General features: G+C 51.7%; 1 protein-coding gene across 5 annotated transcripts in view; it reads right to left on the reverse strand.

Moving 5' to 3' along the window:
• The window catches only part of LOC135293027 (uncharacterized), a 96,498-nt gene extending 79,936 nt beyond the window's left edge, over window positions 1–16,562 (reverse strand). For 2 of the 5 annotated variants that reach the window (XM_064407032.1, XM_064407030.1), the window contains exons 1-7: window positions 16,307–16,403; window positions 15,739–15,846; window positions 15,011–15,082; window positions 14,842–14,922; window positions 14,653–14,754; window positions 14,107–14,223; window positions 13,716–13,787 (exon numbers count right to left, since the gene is read on the reverse strand). In XM_064407032.1, coding sequence (XP_064263102.1) covers window positions 13,716–13,787; window positions 14,107–14,223; window positions 14,653–14,754; window positions 14,842–14,922; window positions 15,011–15,082; window positions 15,739–15,846; window positions 16,307–16,382 — 628 coding nt within the window. In that variant the 5' untranslated portion in view covers window positions 16,383–16,403. Of the gene's footprint in view, window positions 1–11,393; window positions 11,466–11,666; window positions 11,723–13,366; window positions 13,469–13,555; window positions 13,628–13,715; window positions 13,788–14,106; window positions 14,224–14,652; window positions 14,755–14,841; window positions 14,923–15,010; window positions 15,083–15,738; window positions 15,847–16,306; window positions 16,404–16,495 lie in introns of those variants that run through there. The other 3 variants (XM_064407031.1, XM_064407034.1, XM_064407035.1) reach the window with 3 other exon arrangements.
• Between the last annotated feature and the right edge of the window lie 4,158 nt (window positions 16,563–20,720).

The following is a 20,720-nucleotide window of genomic DNA, read 5'->3' on the forward strand; positions in this document are numbered from 1 at the left end:
TCATTGGAGAGGTAGCACTTTCACCCTCCCATCCACTGTCACTTTTGGAAATCTGTAAATGTTGGAGTCAGAAATTCAACTGCCCCCTTTTTTACCTTGGAGAGATGCGTGTCTGCGTTGTTACATTTCATGTCCTGTAGCGCCAATCCACAACCTGATGTAGTTATGAAGTGGGGATGCGTGTCAGGGCCTGGCACAGGTGAGATGGCTCTCGTGAAAACTTGTGCCCCGAGCCCTGGTCCGAGCCACATCTTTTTTCACAAACCTGTTCCATATGCAATGCATTACACAATCTCTTCATGCACATTCAACCCCTGGCCCCGCCTGTCCTCCCCTCCCATGGCGATGAGATCCACACCCTTCTGGGCACGCGTTGTTTCCTGTGGTGGTCACACTGGGGTCTTTGGTGGTCTCTGAGGCCGAAGGCTGTGGTCTTGCTCATGACTGAACTTTTGAACTTTTCTCCTTTGTGCGTGCACTGTGGTCCCCTGGTGCTTATCTGAGTACGTCTGTTGGTTTGGATCAGCTTGGAGACAGAGGAGCTCCTTAGTCTAGGCTTCCTGCATTCCCTGGTCTTCTCCTGGTGTTATGAGTAAAAAAGTTATCTGTAGCTATGATATTTTATTAAAAATCCTTTCCTAGGATTTTTCCCCTCCTGAGGAGCTGAGGGCCTCAGGAAAGAAATGTAAACAATAACTATCTGCTGCTGTGGAATGCAAGAGGTGCATCTTCCATTGGTCCATGTGGATTGGTTTCACTTGATGACCAATCACAGCCAACTGTGTTGAGCCTGTGAGCAGTCACAAGATTTTTGTTATGCATTCCATTCTATTCTTCTTCTTTGTAGCCTTCTGGTCATTTTTTCCTCTCTGTTCTTTTAGTATAGTTTTAATGTAGTATTTTAATAGAATATATAATAAATCAGCCTTCTGAAATGGAGTCAAGCCTCGTGTCTCCACACCTGGGGTGTTCGCCCCAACAAATTATCCATTTTTTTTAAGGCTGCAAAGATAAACCGGTTGGGCCAGTTGTTGAGAGTTGAAGGGTTGACTATTTGTTGTTGATAGCTTCATGTTGCAATCACCTCTTGTTAATAGTTTTTCTTCAATTACCTGTTAATGGTTAGAAATCAAGCGCAATTGTCCCCCTGCTGCTTCCCAGGAGCCTGCAGGTAGCAGGAGGAGGTGACATCAGAGCTAGTATGCAGATGAGAATGCATTTCACCAAATTTTGCAATTTTCCAGGAAAAAAACCCCTAAAACCAAGAAGCCAACATGGAATTATGAAACCTAAGTAATGTCTAAAGGTGAGGAACTTAATCCAGTACCTGCTAAGATCCTTTTTACTCCTCACCCTAACCTGAAAGGATGTCAGCTAGGAAGAGGACCTGGAATGTTAGACCAAAAAAGCGGAATTCCCACTACTCCCTCGAGGATAGAAGCCCCAGCTCTGCCTGCATACCAGCGGTCACAGCTGCATCATCCTCCTCCTCCGTGCCACTCCTGGGAGCAGCGGGGGTGCGGGCGACCTGTCGTTTCTCCCCAACCAGAGCTGAATTTTTTAAATAAAGGCATTAAAAAGGAGAAAGATCTCCTGCCCTATTTATTATGCTAGGGTCTTGTGCGGGAGATGCACACCTGAAGAGGACACCAGGACTGGGACGGCCGCCCGCCCTGGACCTGCAGGACAGCTGGCTCTCAGGATCAGAGAAGATCGGCTTGGGACAGTGACACGGAGCAGCGCTGGACTGGTGAGAGTATCCGGCGGCAGGAGAGGGAGGCGAGCGAGTGTGTGTGAGTGAGACGAGGGCCGGCAGCTCGGGCCCTCGAAGCGAGTGAGGACCCCTCAGTACCGCGGTTCCGCACCCCCGCCAGGGGGCTGGCCGGGAACAGGGGGAAGCGAGTGGAATTGGTGATTGAGGCGCCTCCAAAGGGGTAAAGAGGACCCCCCTCCGGGCGTGCGGAGGAAATAGTATGTGAGTGGCACGCATCCCAAAAGCCCTGATACAGGTCCTAATGAAAGAAGTTACGCAATTTAGAAAATCAGGCAGTTTTGTTATTAAGTCCTGACGACGGAAGTCAAAGCACAAGGTCTGGCAGAGGAAGCCTATCCCGAGTTTTTTAAAGCTCTGGTAATGTAAGTCCTGACAGGGGGAAGTCAGGCAAACTAAAAATCAGGCCATACTTTTGTTTTAAGTCCTGACAAGGGACGTCAGGCAAATTCAGAAGTCCTGAGTAGGATTTGGGCAAGTCCAAAAGTCCTGTAGGCAAACGAAGTCCTGACGAAAGGAGGTCAGGCAAACTCAGCCTCAGAGGCCAGGGTCTTGAGGTTTTTTTTGTTGAGTCTTGGCAAAGGAGGCCGAGGTCTCAACAAAGTCCTGACGAAAAGGGTCAGGCATATTGGAGTTTCGGCAGAGGAGGCTGGGACTTCACAAATAGGATTTACTTTTGAGCTGCCTGTCAGTAGCAGAAGCACCTTTGTAATTTTTGAGGCCCGAAAAAATGGAAGGGTGTAATAGTAAGGAAAGTGGCCAGAGACTGGGGAATATAACTCCCCATATTCCCCTAGGTGAACTGTTAGAGAGATGGGCCTCTATAGAGGCCACAGAGGGCTTAGATAAATTTAAGATGATTCACTACTGTTCAGAAGCGTGGCCAGAATTGGATGTGCAAGGTGGATGGCTCTGGTGTGGGACAAAAGACAAGTGGATGTGTCAACAGCTGAGTCAGTGTGTGACAGCTCAAGAGGATACTGATCCCCAGCAATTATTATATGTAGCTTGTTGGTTAAAGAGTGCTTTCGAGGATGAAGGAGTGCGAATTTGTAAGGTGCAGAGGACAAAAGAGGGGAATGAAGGAGGGGATGCTGGAATTAAAGAGATTAGTAAAAGGTGGCACCCCCTGGACTACTTGCCTCCTGATGCCCCTCCACCTTAGAACCCTCTCCTTCGGGCACCTCAAATAGCAGATCCGTCTCTTCCCCCGGCGGCCATGGGGGCCATTCCCTCACCACCCCCTTCGACTCCTTTAGCTGCTTCTGCACCCCCACTAGTGCCTCCTTCAGCTGCTGCACGCTCCACCCCTTCTCCAGCTCCACTTAACATGCACTCAAGCTCTTCTCCCCCTCCTACTGCTGTCCCTCCACCTCCTCCTAACTGGGAGACAAATGCCTCCTTACCTGGTAACCTCTTATCACCAGATACAGCTGTTGGCCTACAGCAGGTCCAGGTTAATGCTAATAGCCCTCAAATGAGTAATTTTGTGTCTGAAGATGGGCCACACTGCGGTACCCGATCCATGACCTCCAAGGTAGAGAGACTTTTTCCCCTTAGAGAAGTTCCTATGGGAGGAGTAGCAGGAGGTGTTGGTTTTGTGAATGCTCCTCTAACTGCTTCTGAGGTGAGAGGATTCAAGAGGGAGTTAGGGAATTTAGTTGAAGACCCTGTGGGTATTGCAAACCAAGTGGATCAATTCTTAGGTCTAAATATCTGCACTTGGGGGAAATGAATTCCATTCTAAATATATTATTTTCCCCAGAAGAGTTCCGAATTATTAGAGGTGCTAGCATAAGAATTTGGGACAAAGATAATCATCCAGGGCCCCAAGTGCCATCAGGTGCAGAAAAATTGCCACTAGTGGATCCCAATTGGAACCCTAATCAGGAGGAAGGAAGCAAGGAAGGCCATGATAGAGTACAGGTCTTTGATAATCAGGGGGAATCAGAGAATCAGTTCCCAATGCAACTAATACAAAATTAGCATTCAAGAGTGCACAAGAGAAGGATGAAACTCCTGCTACTTGGCTTAATTGCCTAAAGCAGAACTTCCAGTTGTACTCCAGAACAGACCCGGACACCAAGGAGGGTCAGGCGCTACTAAAGGTCCAATTTCTTACTACATCTTGGCCTGATAAACAGAGAAAACTGGAAAAGATTGAAGATTGGCCAGAGAAGGACATTAATGAGTTATTGAAAGAAGCATTGAAGGTATATTTAAGGAGGCAAGAAGAAAAAGCAAAGGCCAAGGCTAGTATCATGGTCGCTATAGCTAGAGGAAATGTGGGGGGCAAGCAACTCTATCCTACAATCCAAGGTAACAAAAGAGTGGGAGAGTCCACCACCAGGAGCAGGCAAGGAAACGCCAGTACCGTCAGGGACAGGAGGAATGGAGAGGCCTCAAGCCCCTTTGAGCGAAAGGCGCTGCTGGTACTGCGGAGCAACTGGACCCCCAAAACTGTTCAGCCTAAAGTTGTGAAACCGTGGCTAGCTGATCAGGAGAGCAAAGGAAGCAGCTTTAGAACCAGGGGATCCGGTAGAAGTTTTTAAAGCAGAAACCATGCCTGAGGAGGGAGGAAGATAAGAACCTATATTTAGTAAAAAAAAAAGTAAAGGCTATAAAAGATTTAAAGTTGCACCAAGGGCAGCGAGGGGAGTGGTTAAGATCAGATGGACGGGTGTTTCTAAACAAAGCACTTGCTGGGACAGTGCTAACAGGACCACATAATTTAACTCACTGAGGAGTCCAAGGACTATGTGATCATTTCCTAAGAAATAACTTGTGCATAAGTGTATATGACCTAGCAAAAGCAATTAGAAAAGGCTGTTTAATTTGCCAAAAAGTGAACCAGAAGGTTATGAAAAAGGTAGCAGCTGGAGGGAGGGAATTGACTCTCAGGCCTTTCCAGAGCATAGAGATGGATTTCACTAAGATGCCCCCAGAGTAAGGATAGAAGCATCTACTGGTTATAGTAGATCATCTCACCCATTGGGTAGAAGCCTTCCCGACAAAAAAGGAAACAGCCCAGGTTGTGGCAAGGGTAATCTTGGAGAACATCATCCCCAGATATGGAATGGTGAATACCATAGACTCAGACCGAGGTCCACATTTTGTGGCCCAAACATTGCAAAATATAATTGAAGTTTTAGGAATAAAATGGAGATTACATACTCCGTGGCACCCCCAGAGTTCTGGGAGGATGGAACGGATGAACAAAACTCTCAAAAATTAGTATTAACTAAACTGATTGAAGAAACAAAAATGAATTGGCTAAAGTGTTTGCCCCTAATGCTTTTGCGCATCAGAACAAGACCCCGGTCTGATATAGGGATTTCACCCTATGAAATGATGCTTGGACTGCCATTCTTGTTAACACCCTGTAGCACAGGAGACTATTTGGAAGAAGAAGCAGCTACCAGAAAATATTTAGAAGTCATTGGAAGAACCCTGGAAGGACTTAGAAAAAGAGGATACCTCCCCCAAACCTCCCCTCTTGACAGAAAAGCACGTAACATTAACCCAGGAGATTGGGTTTTGAAATAATCCTGCAATAGTAGACCATTAATGCCTAAATTTGAAGGCCCCTTTCAGGTACTCCTCATCGCTAATTCAGCTGTGCGGACCAGAGAAAAGGCTTGGACCCACATCACGAGAATTAAAGGACCAGTCCCACCCGCCAGCATTGGACAAGATTGGTCAGTGTTTCCCTCTGGTATTGGATCAGATTCCACACCACCCTCACCCCCTAACTCAGGACAGGATTCAGCCACATCAGGAGTTAATTCAGCTGAGTATACCATTGTAAAAGGACCAAAAGACTTAAAGTTGACACTCAAAAGGAAGAGCCAAAAAGACTGATGAACTGCATAAGAAAAGAGTTTAGAATCATAACATATCCTAAAGTGTTTTAAGAGATTTGTAAAAGTTAAAAATTGTTAATAGGTAATTCTGGTGAAGTCCTCCCAACTTAGTACCAAAGACTGAGGGTTAATCTTCTGCAGAGTACTCCCCTAAGAGAGACCAAATCAGTAAGGACAGATCAAGAGAGGTTTAACCAGGGAAGCAAATAGAAGAGACTCTAAAGAGCTTGGGAACTTCTCCTTAGTAAAATCCCCAAGAAGCAAGGCCGGGTGGGCAGGCCGTGCAAGATGACCCATACCGGACTCTTGGGAAGGGTAGTAATAATGGCTTTCATTGCTAGTGGTGCTCTGGGGAGCCCAAGAGAGCCGTGCAGTGAGTACTACCAACCCCTCTGTGAGGAAGAAGAAGTAAGTTCTTTGTTGAGAGTCCACACCAATTTAAGCCGTAATTGTGTTAACCTCTCCCAGTTGATCTTTTATCAAGAGAATGAGAAAATCTATTGGATGGCCCGGAACACCGCCACCTCTAGGCAGCAACTCCTGGCAGAGCACCCTGTAGAAGAGGCCTGGTGGTACTTTGAACATGATGCTACTGAAGCAAGCCTGGTAAATCTGGTCAGAGGAAAAGAAATAGTAAAAGCAAGAAGAGAACAAGACCATTTAGCAACACCCCCAAGTAAAAATCTAATAAGAGAAGAATGTATGTTAAGGAAAGGAAGGGGTACAGTACGCCAGTAGGAAGAATGGCTTGTAAAAGGTATTTAGCAGTAAAAGACTCTGCTACGCGGTGGATCCCAAGAGATCCAAATAGAATTTGGCCTGTTAAGAAAAAAGAGAACAAGTGCATTTACAATAAAACATATAGACTTTATGAGTATGATAAAAAAGAGATAAACCTCTTTTGGAGAATGAAAGAAATTTCTAAATATTGGCAGGGCCCAACAGAAACTAATCGTACATTTCGGGAGACCCCTAAACACCTGTTTTGGATCTATGCTACTACAGCATCCACTAAATTGCCAAGAGACTGGTCTGGCAGTTGCATCATTAGGATTATAAAACAAGCTTTCTTTATATTACCCAAAGAATCTGGATCAAGTTGAACAGTTCCTATATACAGCGATTTAAGAAAAACCAAATGGAAGAAGCAATATATAGTAAACAAAATTATGAAGCTACAAGCAGTATTAGAGATAATATCTAATCAGACCGCATTAGCTCTTAATCATATTAATGACCAACTCACCTAAACCAAAACAGTAATTTATCAAATCAAATTAGTTGTAGCAGTCATTTGAAGCATCTTAAACGAAATAAGAAAACTAGCATATGTAAGAAATCAAGAAAGGACTCCTGCACTGGATTCCACTTGTGGGATAACCCATGGACTTTCAAAAGAGGTTGGAAAACTAAAGCCTTCTTCACAGTGTGTACACATGTTAGTTTGCTCTTCTTATTTCCCTGCTTATTTAAAATAGTGACATCTGCCGTACAGAATAACCTACGGATCTCTAAAGAAATTAACCTGAAAAAAAACAAAAAAAAGAATGAAATTGAGTAACTATGATCACCAAAGTGCTCAGGAATTTTATAATCAATATAAAAATTATAAGAAATTCTATGCTAATGAGCCAAAAATTGCAAGTTGATGCAAGCTTAAGCTTCAGCCTGATCAAAGAAAAAAAGGGGGGACTGTTATGTGTAAAAAAGTTGTCCTTTTTTTTTAAGGCTGCAAAGTTAAACAGGTAGGGCCAGTTGTTGTGAGTTGAAGTTTTGACTGTTTCTTGTTGGTAGCTTCACATTGCAATCACCTCTTGTTAATAGTTTTTCTTCAATTACCTGTTAATGGTTAGAAATCAAGCGCAATTGTCCCCCTGCTGATTCACCTGAGCCTGCAGGTAGCAGGGTGGGGGGGATGACACCAGAGCTAGTATGCAGATGAGAATGCATTTCACCAAATTTTGCAATTTTCCAGGAAAAAAACCCTAAAAACAATGAGCCAACATGGAACTAAGAAACCTAAGTAATGTCCAAAGGTGAGGAACTTAATCCAGTATCTGCTAAGATCCTTTTTACTTTTCACCCTAACCTGAAAGGATGTCAGCTAGGAAGAGGACCTGGAATGTTAGACCAAAAAAGTGGAATTCCCACTACTCCCTCGAGGACGGAAGCCCCAGCTCTGCCTGCATACCAGCGGTCACAGCTGCATCATCCTCCTCCTCCGTGCCACTCCTGGGAGCAGTGGGGTGCGGGTGACCTGTCGTTTCTCCCCAACCTGAGCTGAATTTTTTTAATAAAGGCATTAAAAAGGAGAAAGATCTCCTACCCTATTTATTACGCTGGTATTGTCCTTCATAGCAAGAAGCTTCAGAAATTTGCATTTTCCTATGCCCTTTGTACCATGGCAGAGGTTTCTTAAGTAAAAGGTTAAAATTCAACACATAATTCTACAATTTAAAATTTAAATGCTTAGTCCATATTGCTAACTTAATTGAACCCCCCAAAACCTCCATTTCAACAGCAGCCCCTGCCTGGCTTCTGCCTGCCCACACCGTGGGCATCCACGGCTCCTCCTGGGCATGGAGCTCAGTCAGTGCTGGTGCTGGGTGGGCTTTGCTGCTGCTGCCACCTGGACACTGGGGTGACCGCTTGTCCTGGGTTGCAGTGTAAAGATGCATTCTAATGCCATCCTGAAGAGCTGCTGAAACCAGGAGGGGCATTGTTTCTTCCTTATCTCCTGTTAATGGGGCCATCAATGTCTTGCCACATGACTCAGAGATAACTCCCTCCCAGAGCCATTTCTGTTTCATGGCTAATCAAGGACCCACAGCTTGAGGCAGAATGATATCAGCCCACTGTGAGATGCTCTGCCCATGGGGGAGGAGCTAAGCATCCCCAGCTGGATATAATCTGGGTTTTGGGACACAACAAGCAGTCTCTCCACTGGATTCCCAGAGGAACCGCCGCCCTTACCCACTGCTTTTCCAGAGGATGAGAGCTACCAGATTGTTTCGACAGGATCACCACTTCCACAAGTCCATTTCATCTGGACTGCTACCACCACCCTAACTAGCAGGGTGTCAGGCTGTATTCTGACCCTGTCAGTGGTTTTTCTTTTGTATTATTGCATGTATTTTAGTTTTTTTTCCCGTTTCCTAATAAATTGTATTTCTGACTTGGAGCCTCTCACTGGTTTTGCTTTCAAACTAGGACACAAATCCATCTCTTTATTTGAACACAGGAATGGGCCATTGCCTACCCTGCAAGCGGGAGTTGGAGGGGGGGGGAGGGTGGGGTGGGGTGGGGTGGGGTGGGGTGGGGTGTCACCTTCAGTACTGCCTAGAGGGCAAGGCCAGGGGGCTCAGGGGCAGGGGAAGGGATGTGTTGGTCTGAGGAGGTGCTGGAAGGTGCTGGGCTGGTCCTGGGGTCCCTAGCGGAACTCGGGTTGGCTGGGATGGGACAGACTGAGATAAAAAAAGGAATGAAGGCAGCTTGGGGAGGCCAATGGGGAGAGCAGGTGGCAGTGGGATCTATGGGGCAATAAGAGGCTTCCTTGTCGACGGTTGTTCTGGGGTCCTCTTCACAGAACACTTGAGAGGGCTGTCCAGGCCATTACTGCTGCTGGAGGGGCTGCTCACGCTGTCGGTGTGAGGTGCAGCCACTGTCTTCCAACTCCTGTCCCAAGGCGCTCCTGTGCAGAGAGGAGGTGGCTGAGGCCCCAGCTGCCAGTGGCACACAGGGACCCTCGTGCACAGCAGGGCCCAGAGCTGGCAAGGCTCCCCAGCACGGCTGGAGCTGCTGGCACAGCTGGGCCCAGCTGGACAGCTGCCCCTCAAGGTCCCGGCCAGCAGGGCACGGCTCTGGGCAGGGTCCCTGGCCAGGAGCGGGCCCCAGAGCGCCTCTGCCTTTCAAGGGCAATCTCGGCCCTGCTCTTTCTCCTCCCCACCTCCCTCTGCCTCTGCCCTGTGCCCCTGGGGCTGCTCTTGGCCAGACAGACTCAGTGGGAGCCAGCACTGGCTGCAGCCCCAGCGGGCCCCCCAGGACAAGGCCCAGCAATTGAGAGGCCAATGGAAGCACTGGGCAGCAGCAGAACCCTCAGCAGAGTTATTTGGACAATCATGGACTGGCCACAACCCCACTGCAGTCTCAATGGGAATGTTCCCTGACCACGTTAGACTTTCAAAAGAAGCTGTTTGAGGGGGAGAGCAACAAAACACTCACTGTTTTCTCTTCCAGGAATACCCGATTCCAAAGCAGCCCAACATGAAGACAAGCTCCAAAGAAAGCACGCCTCCCAGTAACCCTAGCCAGCAGACTGTTCCCTGACAGAAACCCCTTCCGAGGCCATCCTGGGCATCGGTAACAGGTCTTGTGGTGCCGGCTGCATCTGTGGGAGCGATGGGGAGCGTGAGCCCGTGCTGTGCTCCACTGCTGAGCTGGCAGCACGGTGGATACGGGCAGAACATTCTCTGTTTCCCCCAGAGCTGGGGCCTGCAGGCACCTTGCCGGCCCTTGGCACAGGCTGTGCCAGCCAAGAAAGCCCAGCAGGCCGGGAGGAGAGCCCGGGGGCAGCGCAGCTGCTTGGGCAGTGGCTGCTGCCAGGGACACGGGCCAAAGCCATCCCTGAGCAGCCAATGCCAGCCCTGGCCCTCCCTGCCCCGTGACAGCACCCCCAGCCCCAGGGGACAGGCTCAGGCCCTGTCAGGACCCAGCGCAGCCCCTGCCCAGTCGGGAGCCAGGGCTGGCTCTGGCCCTGGGCTGGCGGCAGGGCTCCCGCTCGGGGCTGCTCCTGTGCCTTGGGCCTCTGGGCACTCAGGGCCAGCTCCGCAGCAGCTGCAGCGCCAGGGACCTTGCTGCACCAGTCCCGTTTCCCCGGGGCTCTGAACCAGCTCCAGAGGCCTGGAAGCCCAGGCGCCTCCAGCTTTGGCTGCTGCCGGGCCGGGCAAGGGCAGGCCCTGGGGGAAGAGCTGCTGCCACACAGCCCCGGCCAGGGCTGAGCCCGGCACAGCAATTACCTGCTGTGCCTGTGCCCGTGTCTGGCATCGCCTTCCTTCCCGCAGCAGGGGCTGCCAATGAGCCACTGCTTCTCCCTGAGTGTTCCTCCTCCTGAACAGCCTTTTGGTCCATCACTTGAAAAAGGAAAAAAGGGACAACTGGATCAAATGGAAATATTCCCCACTGGGGAGGTGGCACCTTCAGGAGGCAATGCTTGTCTAAGTCACAGGTAAAGATCAGGAAAAAGCCCAGGTAATTGGGGCTGGGCCAGTGCACTCCCTTGTGCAAACAGCTGCACCGCCTGATCTTCTCAGAGACTGGGAAATGGCAGGGGATCTCAGGCCCACAGTACAGTTGGGGCACCCTATCAGCTACTGCCAAATTCCATCCTGCAGAGGCTGGGGAGGAATTGCAGCCAGGCCAGGCTGGGAAACAGCCCTGCATGATGTGAAAGCAGCAGCGGGGCAGCGAGGCTGCCATGGATCCCTTCACGCTGTGCCGGGCACGGCGTGTCCAGATGTGCAGCCAAAGCCCCCGGCTGCTGAGTCCCAGGGGAAGCATGAAGGAAAGGCACCCACCTTGTCCTCCGGGTGCTTCCTTCTGTGTTTGTCTCAGGAATTCATCTGAGTCATGAGACTTTTTGGCTGCAGTATCTTGGGTCTTTCCTTTTGGAGGACCTTAAGAGAAAGTAGTTCCATTTCCCAGGAATGCATCCCACAAAAGCGGGGCTCAGCCTGTGGGGTCAGCAGGGACACACTACTCACCCCTGCCATGGGAGCTGGGTTGGGGCCAAGCATCCAACCCTGGAGCTTGAGAAGTTTTCCCTGCAGACACACCTGTAACTCAACAGCCACAGAAGCTTCTGCCATCTCTGCTGATCTGCACCGGCACCACTGAGCCGCAGCAGCGGTGAGGGGATCGTGCAGGGCGAGGGCACACACGTGCATGGTTCTGTGCTGGCACCTGCAGCGCTGCCTCCCTGGCCCAGCTTTGGGCTCTGAGCTGGCAGCTCTCCCAGGGGAAAGGCCTTGACCTACCCTCAGCATCTCCCAGAGCCTCAGTCCTGGATGTGGGGCCTTCACCCACAGGTACAGCTGCAAAGAAGGCAGGACAGAAGAGCTCCTGTGGCACTGCAGGAGATCCTCAGGCTGCCCACAAGGCTCAGCCCCGAGGCACAGCCCTGGGCCCGGCCCCTTCCCTCTCTGATCTTCTCTGTGACTGCACAGAGCACACGGAAGGACACACTGGCACAGCACACGGGAGGAGGACTGAAAGATCAATGCTCCTTCCTCCCACTGACTGCGATCCTGTGGGATCCCTCAGGGATCCAGAAGGGAGCAGGGAAAGATTCTCAGAATCCTTCAGCCCTTACATAATGTTAAGGGAAATGCTTTATAAATGAGCTTTTGTTGCATTGATCCTGATTATTCACTCAGGAAAGGCAGAATGAAAACTTGCCTCCAGCATCCTCCAGGAACTTCAAACCATCCTTCATCAGGACTTCCTGAAAACCCATGTCACGATTCCAGTCTAAAAAGGAGCAGAGATCAGAACCATATCTGTGGCATTCTGGGATCCCCTAATGCTACAGGGAAAAAGGCATTGCAAGGGGGTCGGGTAAGGCTATGGGACCCAGATGGGAATGAACATGGCCAAAGGTGCACAGGGGCCTGGGGAGCTCTGGGCTGGCTCCTGATCACTCTCCACACTCTTTCCCTGCCCTCAGCAACATCCCTGGGAGGGGTGGCTGGAGTAGCCCAGGGCCCTGGGGCTCTCTCCCTCAAACTCACAGAAAATCCTCCCTAAAGCCCTGGGGCAAACTGCAGCAGGCAGTGCCACAGCTATCCCTCCCTCCTACACTCCCTCCTGCCCTCCTTCTGCTGGGACAGCTCCCAGATCCCAAGGGCAAACAGCCAGGCTCTCTCAGGACACACTGGAGCCTTGCTCTCCCCCTCTGTCCTTTCCCCACCATGGGCACCCCATGCAGTCACTGCCAGGTTTCAGGACATGTCTCCCAAGGAGGGACCCCAGCAGGACTGCTCAGGACCCGAGTGCCCTGAGCCTGCTCGGGATAATTCCCCTGGGCTGTGCCGCTCTAGTCCAGGCTGTGTCCACACTGCCAAGCAGCAGAGAGGGCAGCTCAAGCCTCAGCAGGGCTCAGGCCCAGAGGCACAGCAATTACCTCCTGTGTCTGTGCCTGGCATGGCCACTCTTCCTGCAGCAGAGGCTGGCACAGAACCACTGCTTCCTCTGGGAAATGCTTCCTTCTGCACAGGCTCTCCTTTCATTTCTGGAAAATGGAAAAGAGACAGCTGGATCAGATGGAAACATTCCTCACTGGGAATGGGGAAGGTGAGGCATCACTTGTGAAAGGAATGGATAAGGATCAGAAAACACCCAGGATTTTGGGACAACCCAAGGCTGCTTCCTTCCCCAAACAGCCCCAGCTTCTGATCTGCCTGGACATCAGGAAATTGCAGGGGATCTGAGGGTGGGCATGGACTGTGGTGCAATAGGGGCTGCCTGTCAGCTGATGCCAAATGCCTTCCTGCAGAGGCTGGGCAGAAGCTGCAGCCAGGCCAGGCTGGGAAACAGCCCTGCAGGGCGTGAAAGCAGCAGCGGGGCAGCGAGGCTGCCATGGATCCCTTCCCGCTGTGCCGGGCACGGCGTGTCCAGATGTGCAGCCAAAGCCCCCGGCTGCTGAGTCCCAGGGGCAGCATGAGGGAAATGCACCCACCTTGTCTTCTCTGCAGACATTCCTTCAGCATTTGCCACATGATTTCTAATGGGTCCTGGAATTTCTTGACAGCCATGTCTTTGGTTTCTCCTGTCGTAGGACCTTAAGAGAAAGTAGTTCCATTTCCCAGGAATGGATCCCACAAAAGCAGGGCTCAGCCTGAGGGTTCAGCAGGGACACACTACTCACCCCTGCCATAGGAGCTGGGCTTTTGTGCAGCATCCAGGGTAGGAGTTGGTGAAGTCGTCCCTGCAGACACATCTGTAACACAACAGCCACAGAAGCTTCTGTCACCTGGTCCTGACCAGTCAGTCAAACATTTCGCCTTGGTGGGACAGTGAGAACATACCTGCAGAATGCTCGGAGGGCTTCACAACTTCAGAGCGCCAGGCTAATGCAGAATCATTCCCAGCATCCCAGTCTGGAAGCAAACCAAGATGGGAACTGTTTCCATTGTGTGCTAGGGCTGGCTCTGGCCCTGGGCTGGCGGCAGGGCTCCCGCTCGGGGCTGCTCCTGTGCCTTGGGCCTCTGGGCACTCAGGGCCAGCTCCGCAGCAGCTGCAGCGCCAGGGACCTTGCTGCACCAGTCCCGTTTCCCCGGGGCTCTGAACCAGCTCCAGAGGCCTGGAAGCCGAGGCACCTCCAGCTTTGGCTGCTGCTGGGCCGGGCAAGGGCAGGCCCTGGGGGAAGAGCTGCTGCCACACAGCCCCGGCCAGGCCTGAGCCCGGCACAGCAATTACCTGCTGTGCCTGTGCCCGTGTCTGGCATTGCCTTCCTTCCTGCAGCTGGGGCTCGCACCGAAGATGGATTGCTTCCTTCAAGAAATGCCAACTTCCACTGAAGCATTATGTTCATCTCTTGACAAAGGAAGGGAGACAGCTGCATCAGATGGAGCTGTTCCCCACTTGGGCGGTGGCATCAGAGGTAATATTTGTGAAATTTATGGAGCAGGAAATTGGCCAGATTACAGTGGCATGATGTGAGCACTTCCACCTCCAAACAGCCACCCTTTTCCTAATCTGCAGGGCTGGATATAGTGGGGGATCTCAGGGTGTGTTACAGTTTGGGCTGCCTGTCAGCTGATGCCAAATGCCTTCCGGCAGAGGCTGGGCAGAAGCTGCAGCCAGGCCAGGCTGGGAAACAGCCCTGCAGGATGTGAAAGCAGCAGCGGGGCAGCGAGGCTGCCATGGATCCCTTCCCGCTGTGCCAGGCATGGCGTGTCTAGATGTGCAGCCAAAGCCCCCGGCTGCTGAGTCCCAGGGGAAGCATGAGAGAAATGCACCCACCTTCTCTTGTCTGCAGGGGTGCCTTCAGCTCTTGCCTAATCTGTTTGGATGGTTGCAGGGACATCTTATCTGTTGTATCTTGGACTTTCCCTGTTGGAGTACCTTAGAGAAAAATATTTCCAATTCCCAGGAATGGATCCTACAAAAGCAAGGCTCAGCCTCTGAGGTCAGCAGGGACACACTACTCACCACTGTGATGGGAGCTGGGCTTGCGTATAGCATCCAAGGTAGGAGCTGGAGAAGCTGGAGAAGTCCTCCCTGTAGATACATCTGTAACACAACAGCCACAGAAGCTTCTGTCACCTGGTTCCTGCCCGCTTGTCTACAATTCTTCCTTGGTGGCACACTGAGAACATACCTGCAGGAGGCTCCAAGGGCTTCAAAACTTTATTCATCCAAGCTGATGGAGAAGCCTTCCCAGCAACTTCATCTAGAATGGAGCACAGATGAGAACACTTTCCAGGGTGTGCTGGGATCCCGTTTTGCCACAGGAAACTGGGCACTGCAAGGGGGTCGGCTAAGGCCGTGGGAGCCAGATGTGAATAGACATGGCCAAAGGTGCACAGGGGCCTGGGGAGCTCTGGGCTGGCTCCTGGTCACTCTCCACACCCTTTCCCTGCCCTCAGCAACATCCCAGGGAGGAGTGGCTGGAGCAGCACAGGGCCCTGGGGCTCTCTCCCTCAGACACAGAGGAAATCCTCCCTAAAGCCCTGGGGCAAACTGCAGCAGGCAGTGCCACAGCTATGCCTCCCTACCTCCCTCTGTCCCTCCTGCCCTCCTTCTGTGGGGACACCCCCCAGATCCCAAGGGCAACAAGCCAGGCCCTCTCAGGACACACTGGGGCCTTGCTCTCCCCCTCTGTCCTTTCCCCACCGTGGGCACCCCGTGCATTCGCTGCCAGGTTTCAGGACATGTCTCCCAAGGAGGGACCCCAGCAGGACTGCTCAGGACCCGAGTGCCCTGAGCCTGCTCAGGATAATTCCCCTGGGCTGTGCCGCTCTAGTCCAGGCTGTGTCCACACTGCCAAGCAGCAGAGAGGGCAGCTCAAGCCTCAGCAGGGCTCAGGCCCAGAGGCACAGCAATTACCTCCTGTGTCTGTGCCTGGCATGGCCTCCCTTCCTGCAGCAGAGGCTGGCACAGAACCACTGCTTCCTCTGGGAAATGCTTCCTTCTGCACAGGCTCTCCTTTCATTTCTGGAAAATGGAAAAGAGACAGCTGGATCAGATGGAAACATTCCTCACTGGGAATGGGGAAGGGGACAATTTCAGGAGGCATCACTTGTGAAAGGAATGGATAAGGATCAGAAAACACCCAGGATTTTGGGACAACCCAAGGCTGCTTCCTTCCCCAAACAGCCCCAACATCTGATCTGCCTGGACACCAGGAAGTGCAGGGGATCTGAGGGTGGGCATGTCCGGTGGTCCAGTTTGGGCTGTCTGTCAGCTGATGCCAAATGCCTTCCTGCAGAGGCTGGGCAGAAGCTGCAGCCAGGCCAGGCTGGGAAACAGCCCTGCAGGGCGTGAAAGCAGCAGCGGGGCAGTGAGGCTGCCATGGATCCCTTCCAGCTGTGCCAGGCACGGCGTGTCTAGATGTGCAGCCAAAGTCTTCCCCGGCTGCTGAGACCCAGGGGAAGAATGAGGGAAATGCACCCACCTTGTCTTCTCTGCAGACGTTCCTTCAGCATTTGCCACATGATTACTAATGGGTCCTGGAATTTCTTGCCTGCCATGTCTTTGGTTTCTCCTGTCGGAGGACCTTAAGAGAAAGTAGTTCCATTTCCCAGGAATGGATCCCACAAAAGCAGGGCTCAGCCTGTGGGGTCAGCAGGGACACACTACTCACCCCTGCCATGGGAGCTGGGTTGGGGCCAAGCATCCAACCCTGGAGCTTGAGAAGTCCTCCCTGCAGACACACCTGTAACTCAACAGCCACAGAAGCTTCTGCCATCTTTGCTGATCTGCACCGGCACCACTGAGCCGCAGCAGCGGTGAGGGGATCGTGCAGGGCGAGGGCACACACGTGCATGGTTCTGTGCTGGCACCTGCAGCGCTGCCTCCCTGGCCCAGCTTTGGGCTCTGAGCTGGCAGCTCTCCCAGGGGAAAGGCCTTGACCTACCCTCAGCATCTACCAGAGCCTCAGTCCTGGATGTGGGACCTTCACCCGCAGGTTCAGCTGCAAAGAAAGGCAGGACAGAAGAGCTCCTGTGGCACTGCAGGAGATCCTCAGGCTGCCCACAAGGCTCAGCCCCGGGGCACAGCCCTGGGCCCGGCCCCTTCCCTCTCTGCTCTTCTCTGTGACTGCACAGAGCACACGGAAGCACACACTGGCACAGCACACGGGAGGAAGATTGAAAGCTAAATGCTCCTTCCTCCCACTGACAGTGATCCTGTGGGAGCCCGCAGGCCTCCAGAAGGGAGCAGGGCAAGGTTTCCAGATTCTTTTAATCTTAAGATTTTGTTAAGGGAAATGGTTTATAAGTGAGCTTCTGTTGCACTGACCCTGATTATTCACTAAGGAAAGGCAGAATGAAAACTTGCCTCCAGCATCCTCCAGGAACTTCAAACCATCATTCATCAGGACTTCCTGAAAACCCATGTCACGATTCCAGGCTAGAAGGGAGCAGAGATCAGAACCATTTCCATGGTGTGCTGGGATTCCCTTCTGTAACCGGGAACTGGGCAATGCAGGGGTGTTGGGTAAGGCTGTGGGAGCCAGATGTGAATGGACATGGCCAAAGGTGCACAGGGGCCTGGGGAGCTCTGGGCTGGCTCCTGGTCACTCTCCAACTTCTTTGCAGACCCTTTGCAACGTCTCTGGAGGGGTGGCTGGAGTAGCCCAGGGCCCGTGGGGTCTCTCTCCCTCCCACAGAGGAAACCCTCCCAAAAGCCCTGGGCAAAACCATCCCCAGCGCTTCCCAGGGAGCCGGGAGCGCTGTCCCGGGAAAGGGCAGCCAGGCTGCCGGCTCACCTGCTCGCCGCGCTTGCAGCGGAGCAGCCTGGGCAGCCCTGGCAGGCAGGGCCACGGCCAGGAGCAGCAGGAGTAGGAGGCGCAGAGCAAGGGCCATGGTGCCTTGTCCTCCACCAGTCCTGCAGCTCTTGCTGCCACCGCTGTCCCGACACCGCTGTCCCAACGTCAGCACCGCTGCTGCCACCGCCGCTGCTGCCGCAACAGTTGTGCTCAGGGACTGAGTGCTGGCTCCTTGTGCTGCTGTGCAACCACGGAGCTCTGGCACCTCTGGCACCTCTGTGACCTCAGGGCCTGCTGAGAGCTCAGCCTGCTGTGACCCCAGAGCCCTGCTGTGACCTCATGGCCTCAGCTCTACCCCCAGAGTGTGCGCCCGTCTGCATGAATGGACTGCCCTGATTGTAAATGTTTTGCTTCATCAAAGGGCCATTGCAAAGCAAAACCTTTCTTTTGCCTGCTGACATTGCTGGTCAGGCTGCGTCCCTCAAGATGCTCTTATTGTTGCAGTTCAAATTTATTTTATTGATTTCATTTTAAGTGTTGTTTAAGGGCTCTGTTATCCCCCATTTTTTTTCCTGACTTGGTTCACCTGTGGGTTTTACCCTCCCTCCAAACTGTCCCTCGTGCCCTTCCCCACCCCTTGTTCCAGCTCTTTCCCTGCCTGTCAAGGCAACCCAGCCCCTTGGTTCCCAAACCTTTGGGCCAATCCCTGACTGCAACTCCCCTTTGGAATTCCCCTACTCCTGGGAGCCCCACTGGCCCTTGTGACCCATCCTCTCCACCCTCCTACCCCAACTGGCCCCAGACACTTGATGTAATCCCCTCACTCCTCTCCTGAGCATTCCCTATTGGTTCATTGTTTGCATCCACCCCATGACTTGTATGTGTACAAAACCCCTTGGGCAGTACAGCTAGGGGCTTTTCATCCTGTTCTCTTCACCTGGACTAAGGTGTTCCTTGCGGAACCTGAAGACGGGACGCCTCCTCCATTCTCCTGTTCCTCGTCCATGTCGTGGCTTGTGTCTGGCACTGGAGAGCAAGTGGCACTACAGGTTCTGCCTCTGGTAAATCCCCATAGCGAGGCAGTTCCCGACTCCTGCCGTAGTGCCGGAGTTCTAAGAGCTAGCCCAGGTTCCAGCACTCACTTCACTAATGTACCGAATGCCCCTTCTTCAGAGCCTGCTCTGGTGCTCTGCCATCTCACACAGCAGAGTGTGATTCACATACTGCAGCCCAGAGTTAGGTTGTTGCAACATTGAAATGGGTGTGGTTGGCAGGATGGCTGGGCATAAATCACTACAGAACTAAAGCAAATGTGTGCACGGTCCCAGGCTGGACTTGAATAGACACAGGAATTGTGGAAAGATGAGGACAAGATAGCAGAGAACAATGGAAAAACCAGCTGAAAAGGAGGACATGCTAAAGGAGTTATTTGTGCACATTTGGGGGTATATTTTTCTTGGGTGCGAAGCAAAATGAAAAGCTCCTAAATGCCCAAAAGATGAGAACTGTGTGTGGTAAATAGATATGATTCATGCTGACAAATTTGAAAGAGTAATAATAACAATTTGAAAGAGTAATATTAATAAAGTAATTAATATTTGGAAATAATAAAACAGTTAAAGGTGTAATGCCAAGCAAGAAAGGGAGAGGAGCGTTTATCCCTCTCCCCACCGTTCTCCTGCAGCTGTTCAGAACAGGAAGAAGCAAGAGATAACAATGACTGAATTTAGAGAGGAGAATTTGGTTGGACACCAGGAAAATGCTGATTATATGAGATCCACTGCTTTAATGTTAGAACACAATATTGGCTTATACAGTACCAGCTTGGTGCGCATGTGTAATCCAAAAGATGAACTCCAGGACATGGAGGAAGAGGAGAGGCCTTCCTCAAAGAATATCCCCAAACAGTGGTACAACTTACATAAAGAAGTGTGGAGCATGAGTGGTAAAGGTGATGATGAGTGCGGTAATACAAGTGTGACAAATTGAAAATGGGAGGAGATGGTAATGACATACAGCATAAAAAGGGGAATTTTGTCTTGACAAGCTAGTCCATGAGGTGACGGGGGTCCAAAAGCCCTGCACTCCGTACCCCACGCATACCCCGCATGGTTAGTTTTGCTCATACGCTATTATCAGGACCAAATTATTCGTAATTTAAACCAAATTATATAGTCAGTGTTTTGAGTTTATTCAATTGTATATATATTAAGTTACATAATTAAAATTGCTGTTTTATTTAATTTTGTTGGGTTTGTTTCTTTGGTTTTTTTGATTGGAAAATTTGGCAAATATAACATGTGGAATGTCCTCCACAGCAGAGTGTCAGACCTCTGGATCTTTTTAAACAATTTTATCAAGGTGGAACTGTGGCAGCTTCAGCTGGTGCCTCTGGAGGACCTTGAACAAAGAACCCCTGAGCTTTTCTACCCTCCCAGGTGAAGTGTGATAGTCTGGGGTCTTGCTGCAGTGTCCGAGTGCCGGGCCACTGGCTGGCACCACAGGTCCCCAGACCCTCTGCTGAGGCATGCCTCTCCTAGAGTCACGTTTACTCTGTCACATTTGGCTTTTCTCTCTGATCCACCACCAGGACCAAAGATCACACGGTCGTGAGGATGTAAAAATGCCTGTTCCTTCTGGAACATTGCTGTTGTGTGACAGCCGTGCAGGCAGAGCGGGCAGATGTAGGGATACTGACTCATTTCCCTGGTGCCAGCCATGCTGCATACATCGAGCTGCTGGGTGTTGGTGCTCGCTGGGACGCGGCCCGGCCCGGCACCACGGGAGTTAGGAAGGGTCTTGAAGGAATCCCCACACGTTAAAGCAGACGATTTAGCCTGGGATTTTAAGTTGTTTCTCAGTTAACCTTGTAAAAGGCCAGAACAAGTCTCCTATGAATTCTGTCCCTGTCAAGTTCAGTTCTGCCCTGAAAGCCCCTCAGCATTCTCAGGGCAGTGGCAGGAGCCGGGTGCTGGCCCGGAGCCCCGCTGGCCGGGGAGAGCACGGCCCAGAGCGAGCCCCTGCTGCCCGGGATGGCCACAGGCCCGGGGCAGCCGGGCGGGCAACGCCAGGGCCCTGTCCAGGGCTCCTGGGGCTCCTC

The sequence above is a fragment of the Passer domesticus genome, unplaced genomic scaffold (assembly GCF_036417665.1).
Source record: "Passer domesticus isolate bPasDom1 unplaced genomic scaffold, bPasDom1.hap1 HAP1_SCAFFOLD_63, whole genome shotgun sequence".
Classification (NCBI taxonomy): Eukaryota; Metazoa; Chordata; class Aves; order Passeriformes; family Passeridae; genus Passer; species Passer domesticus.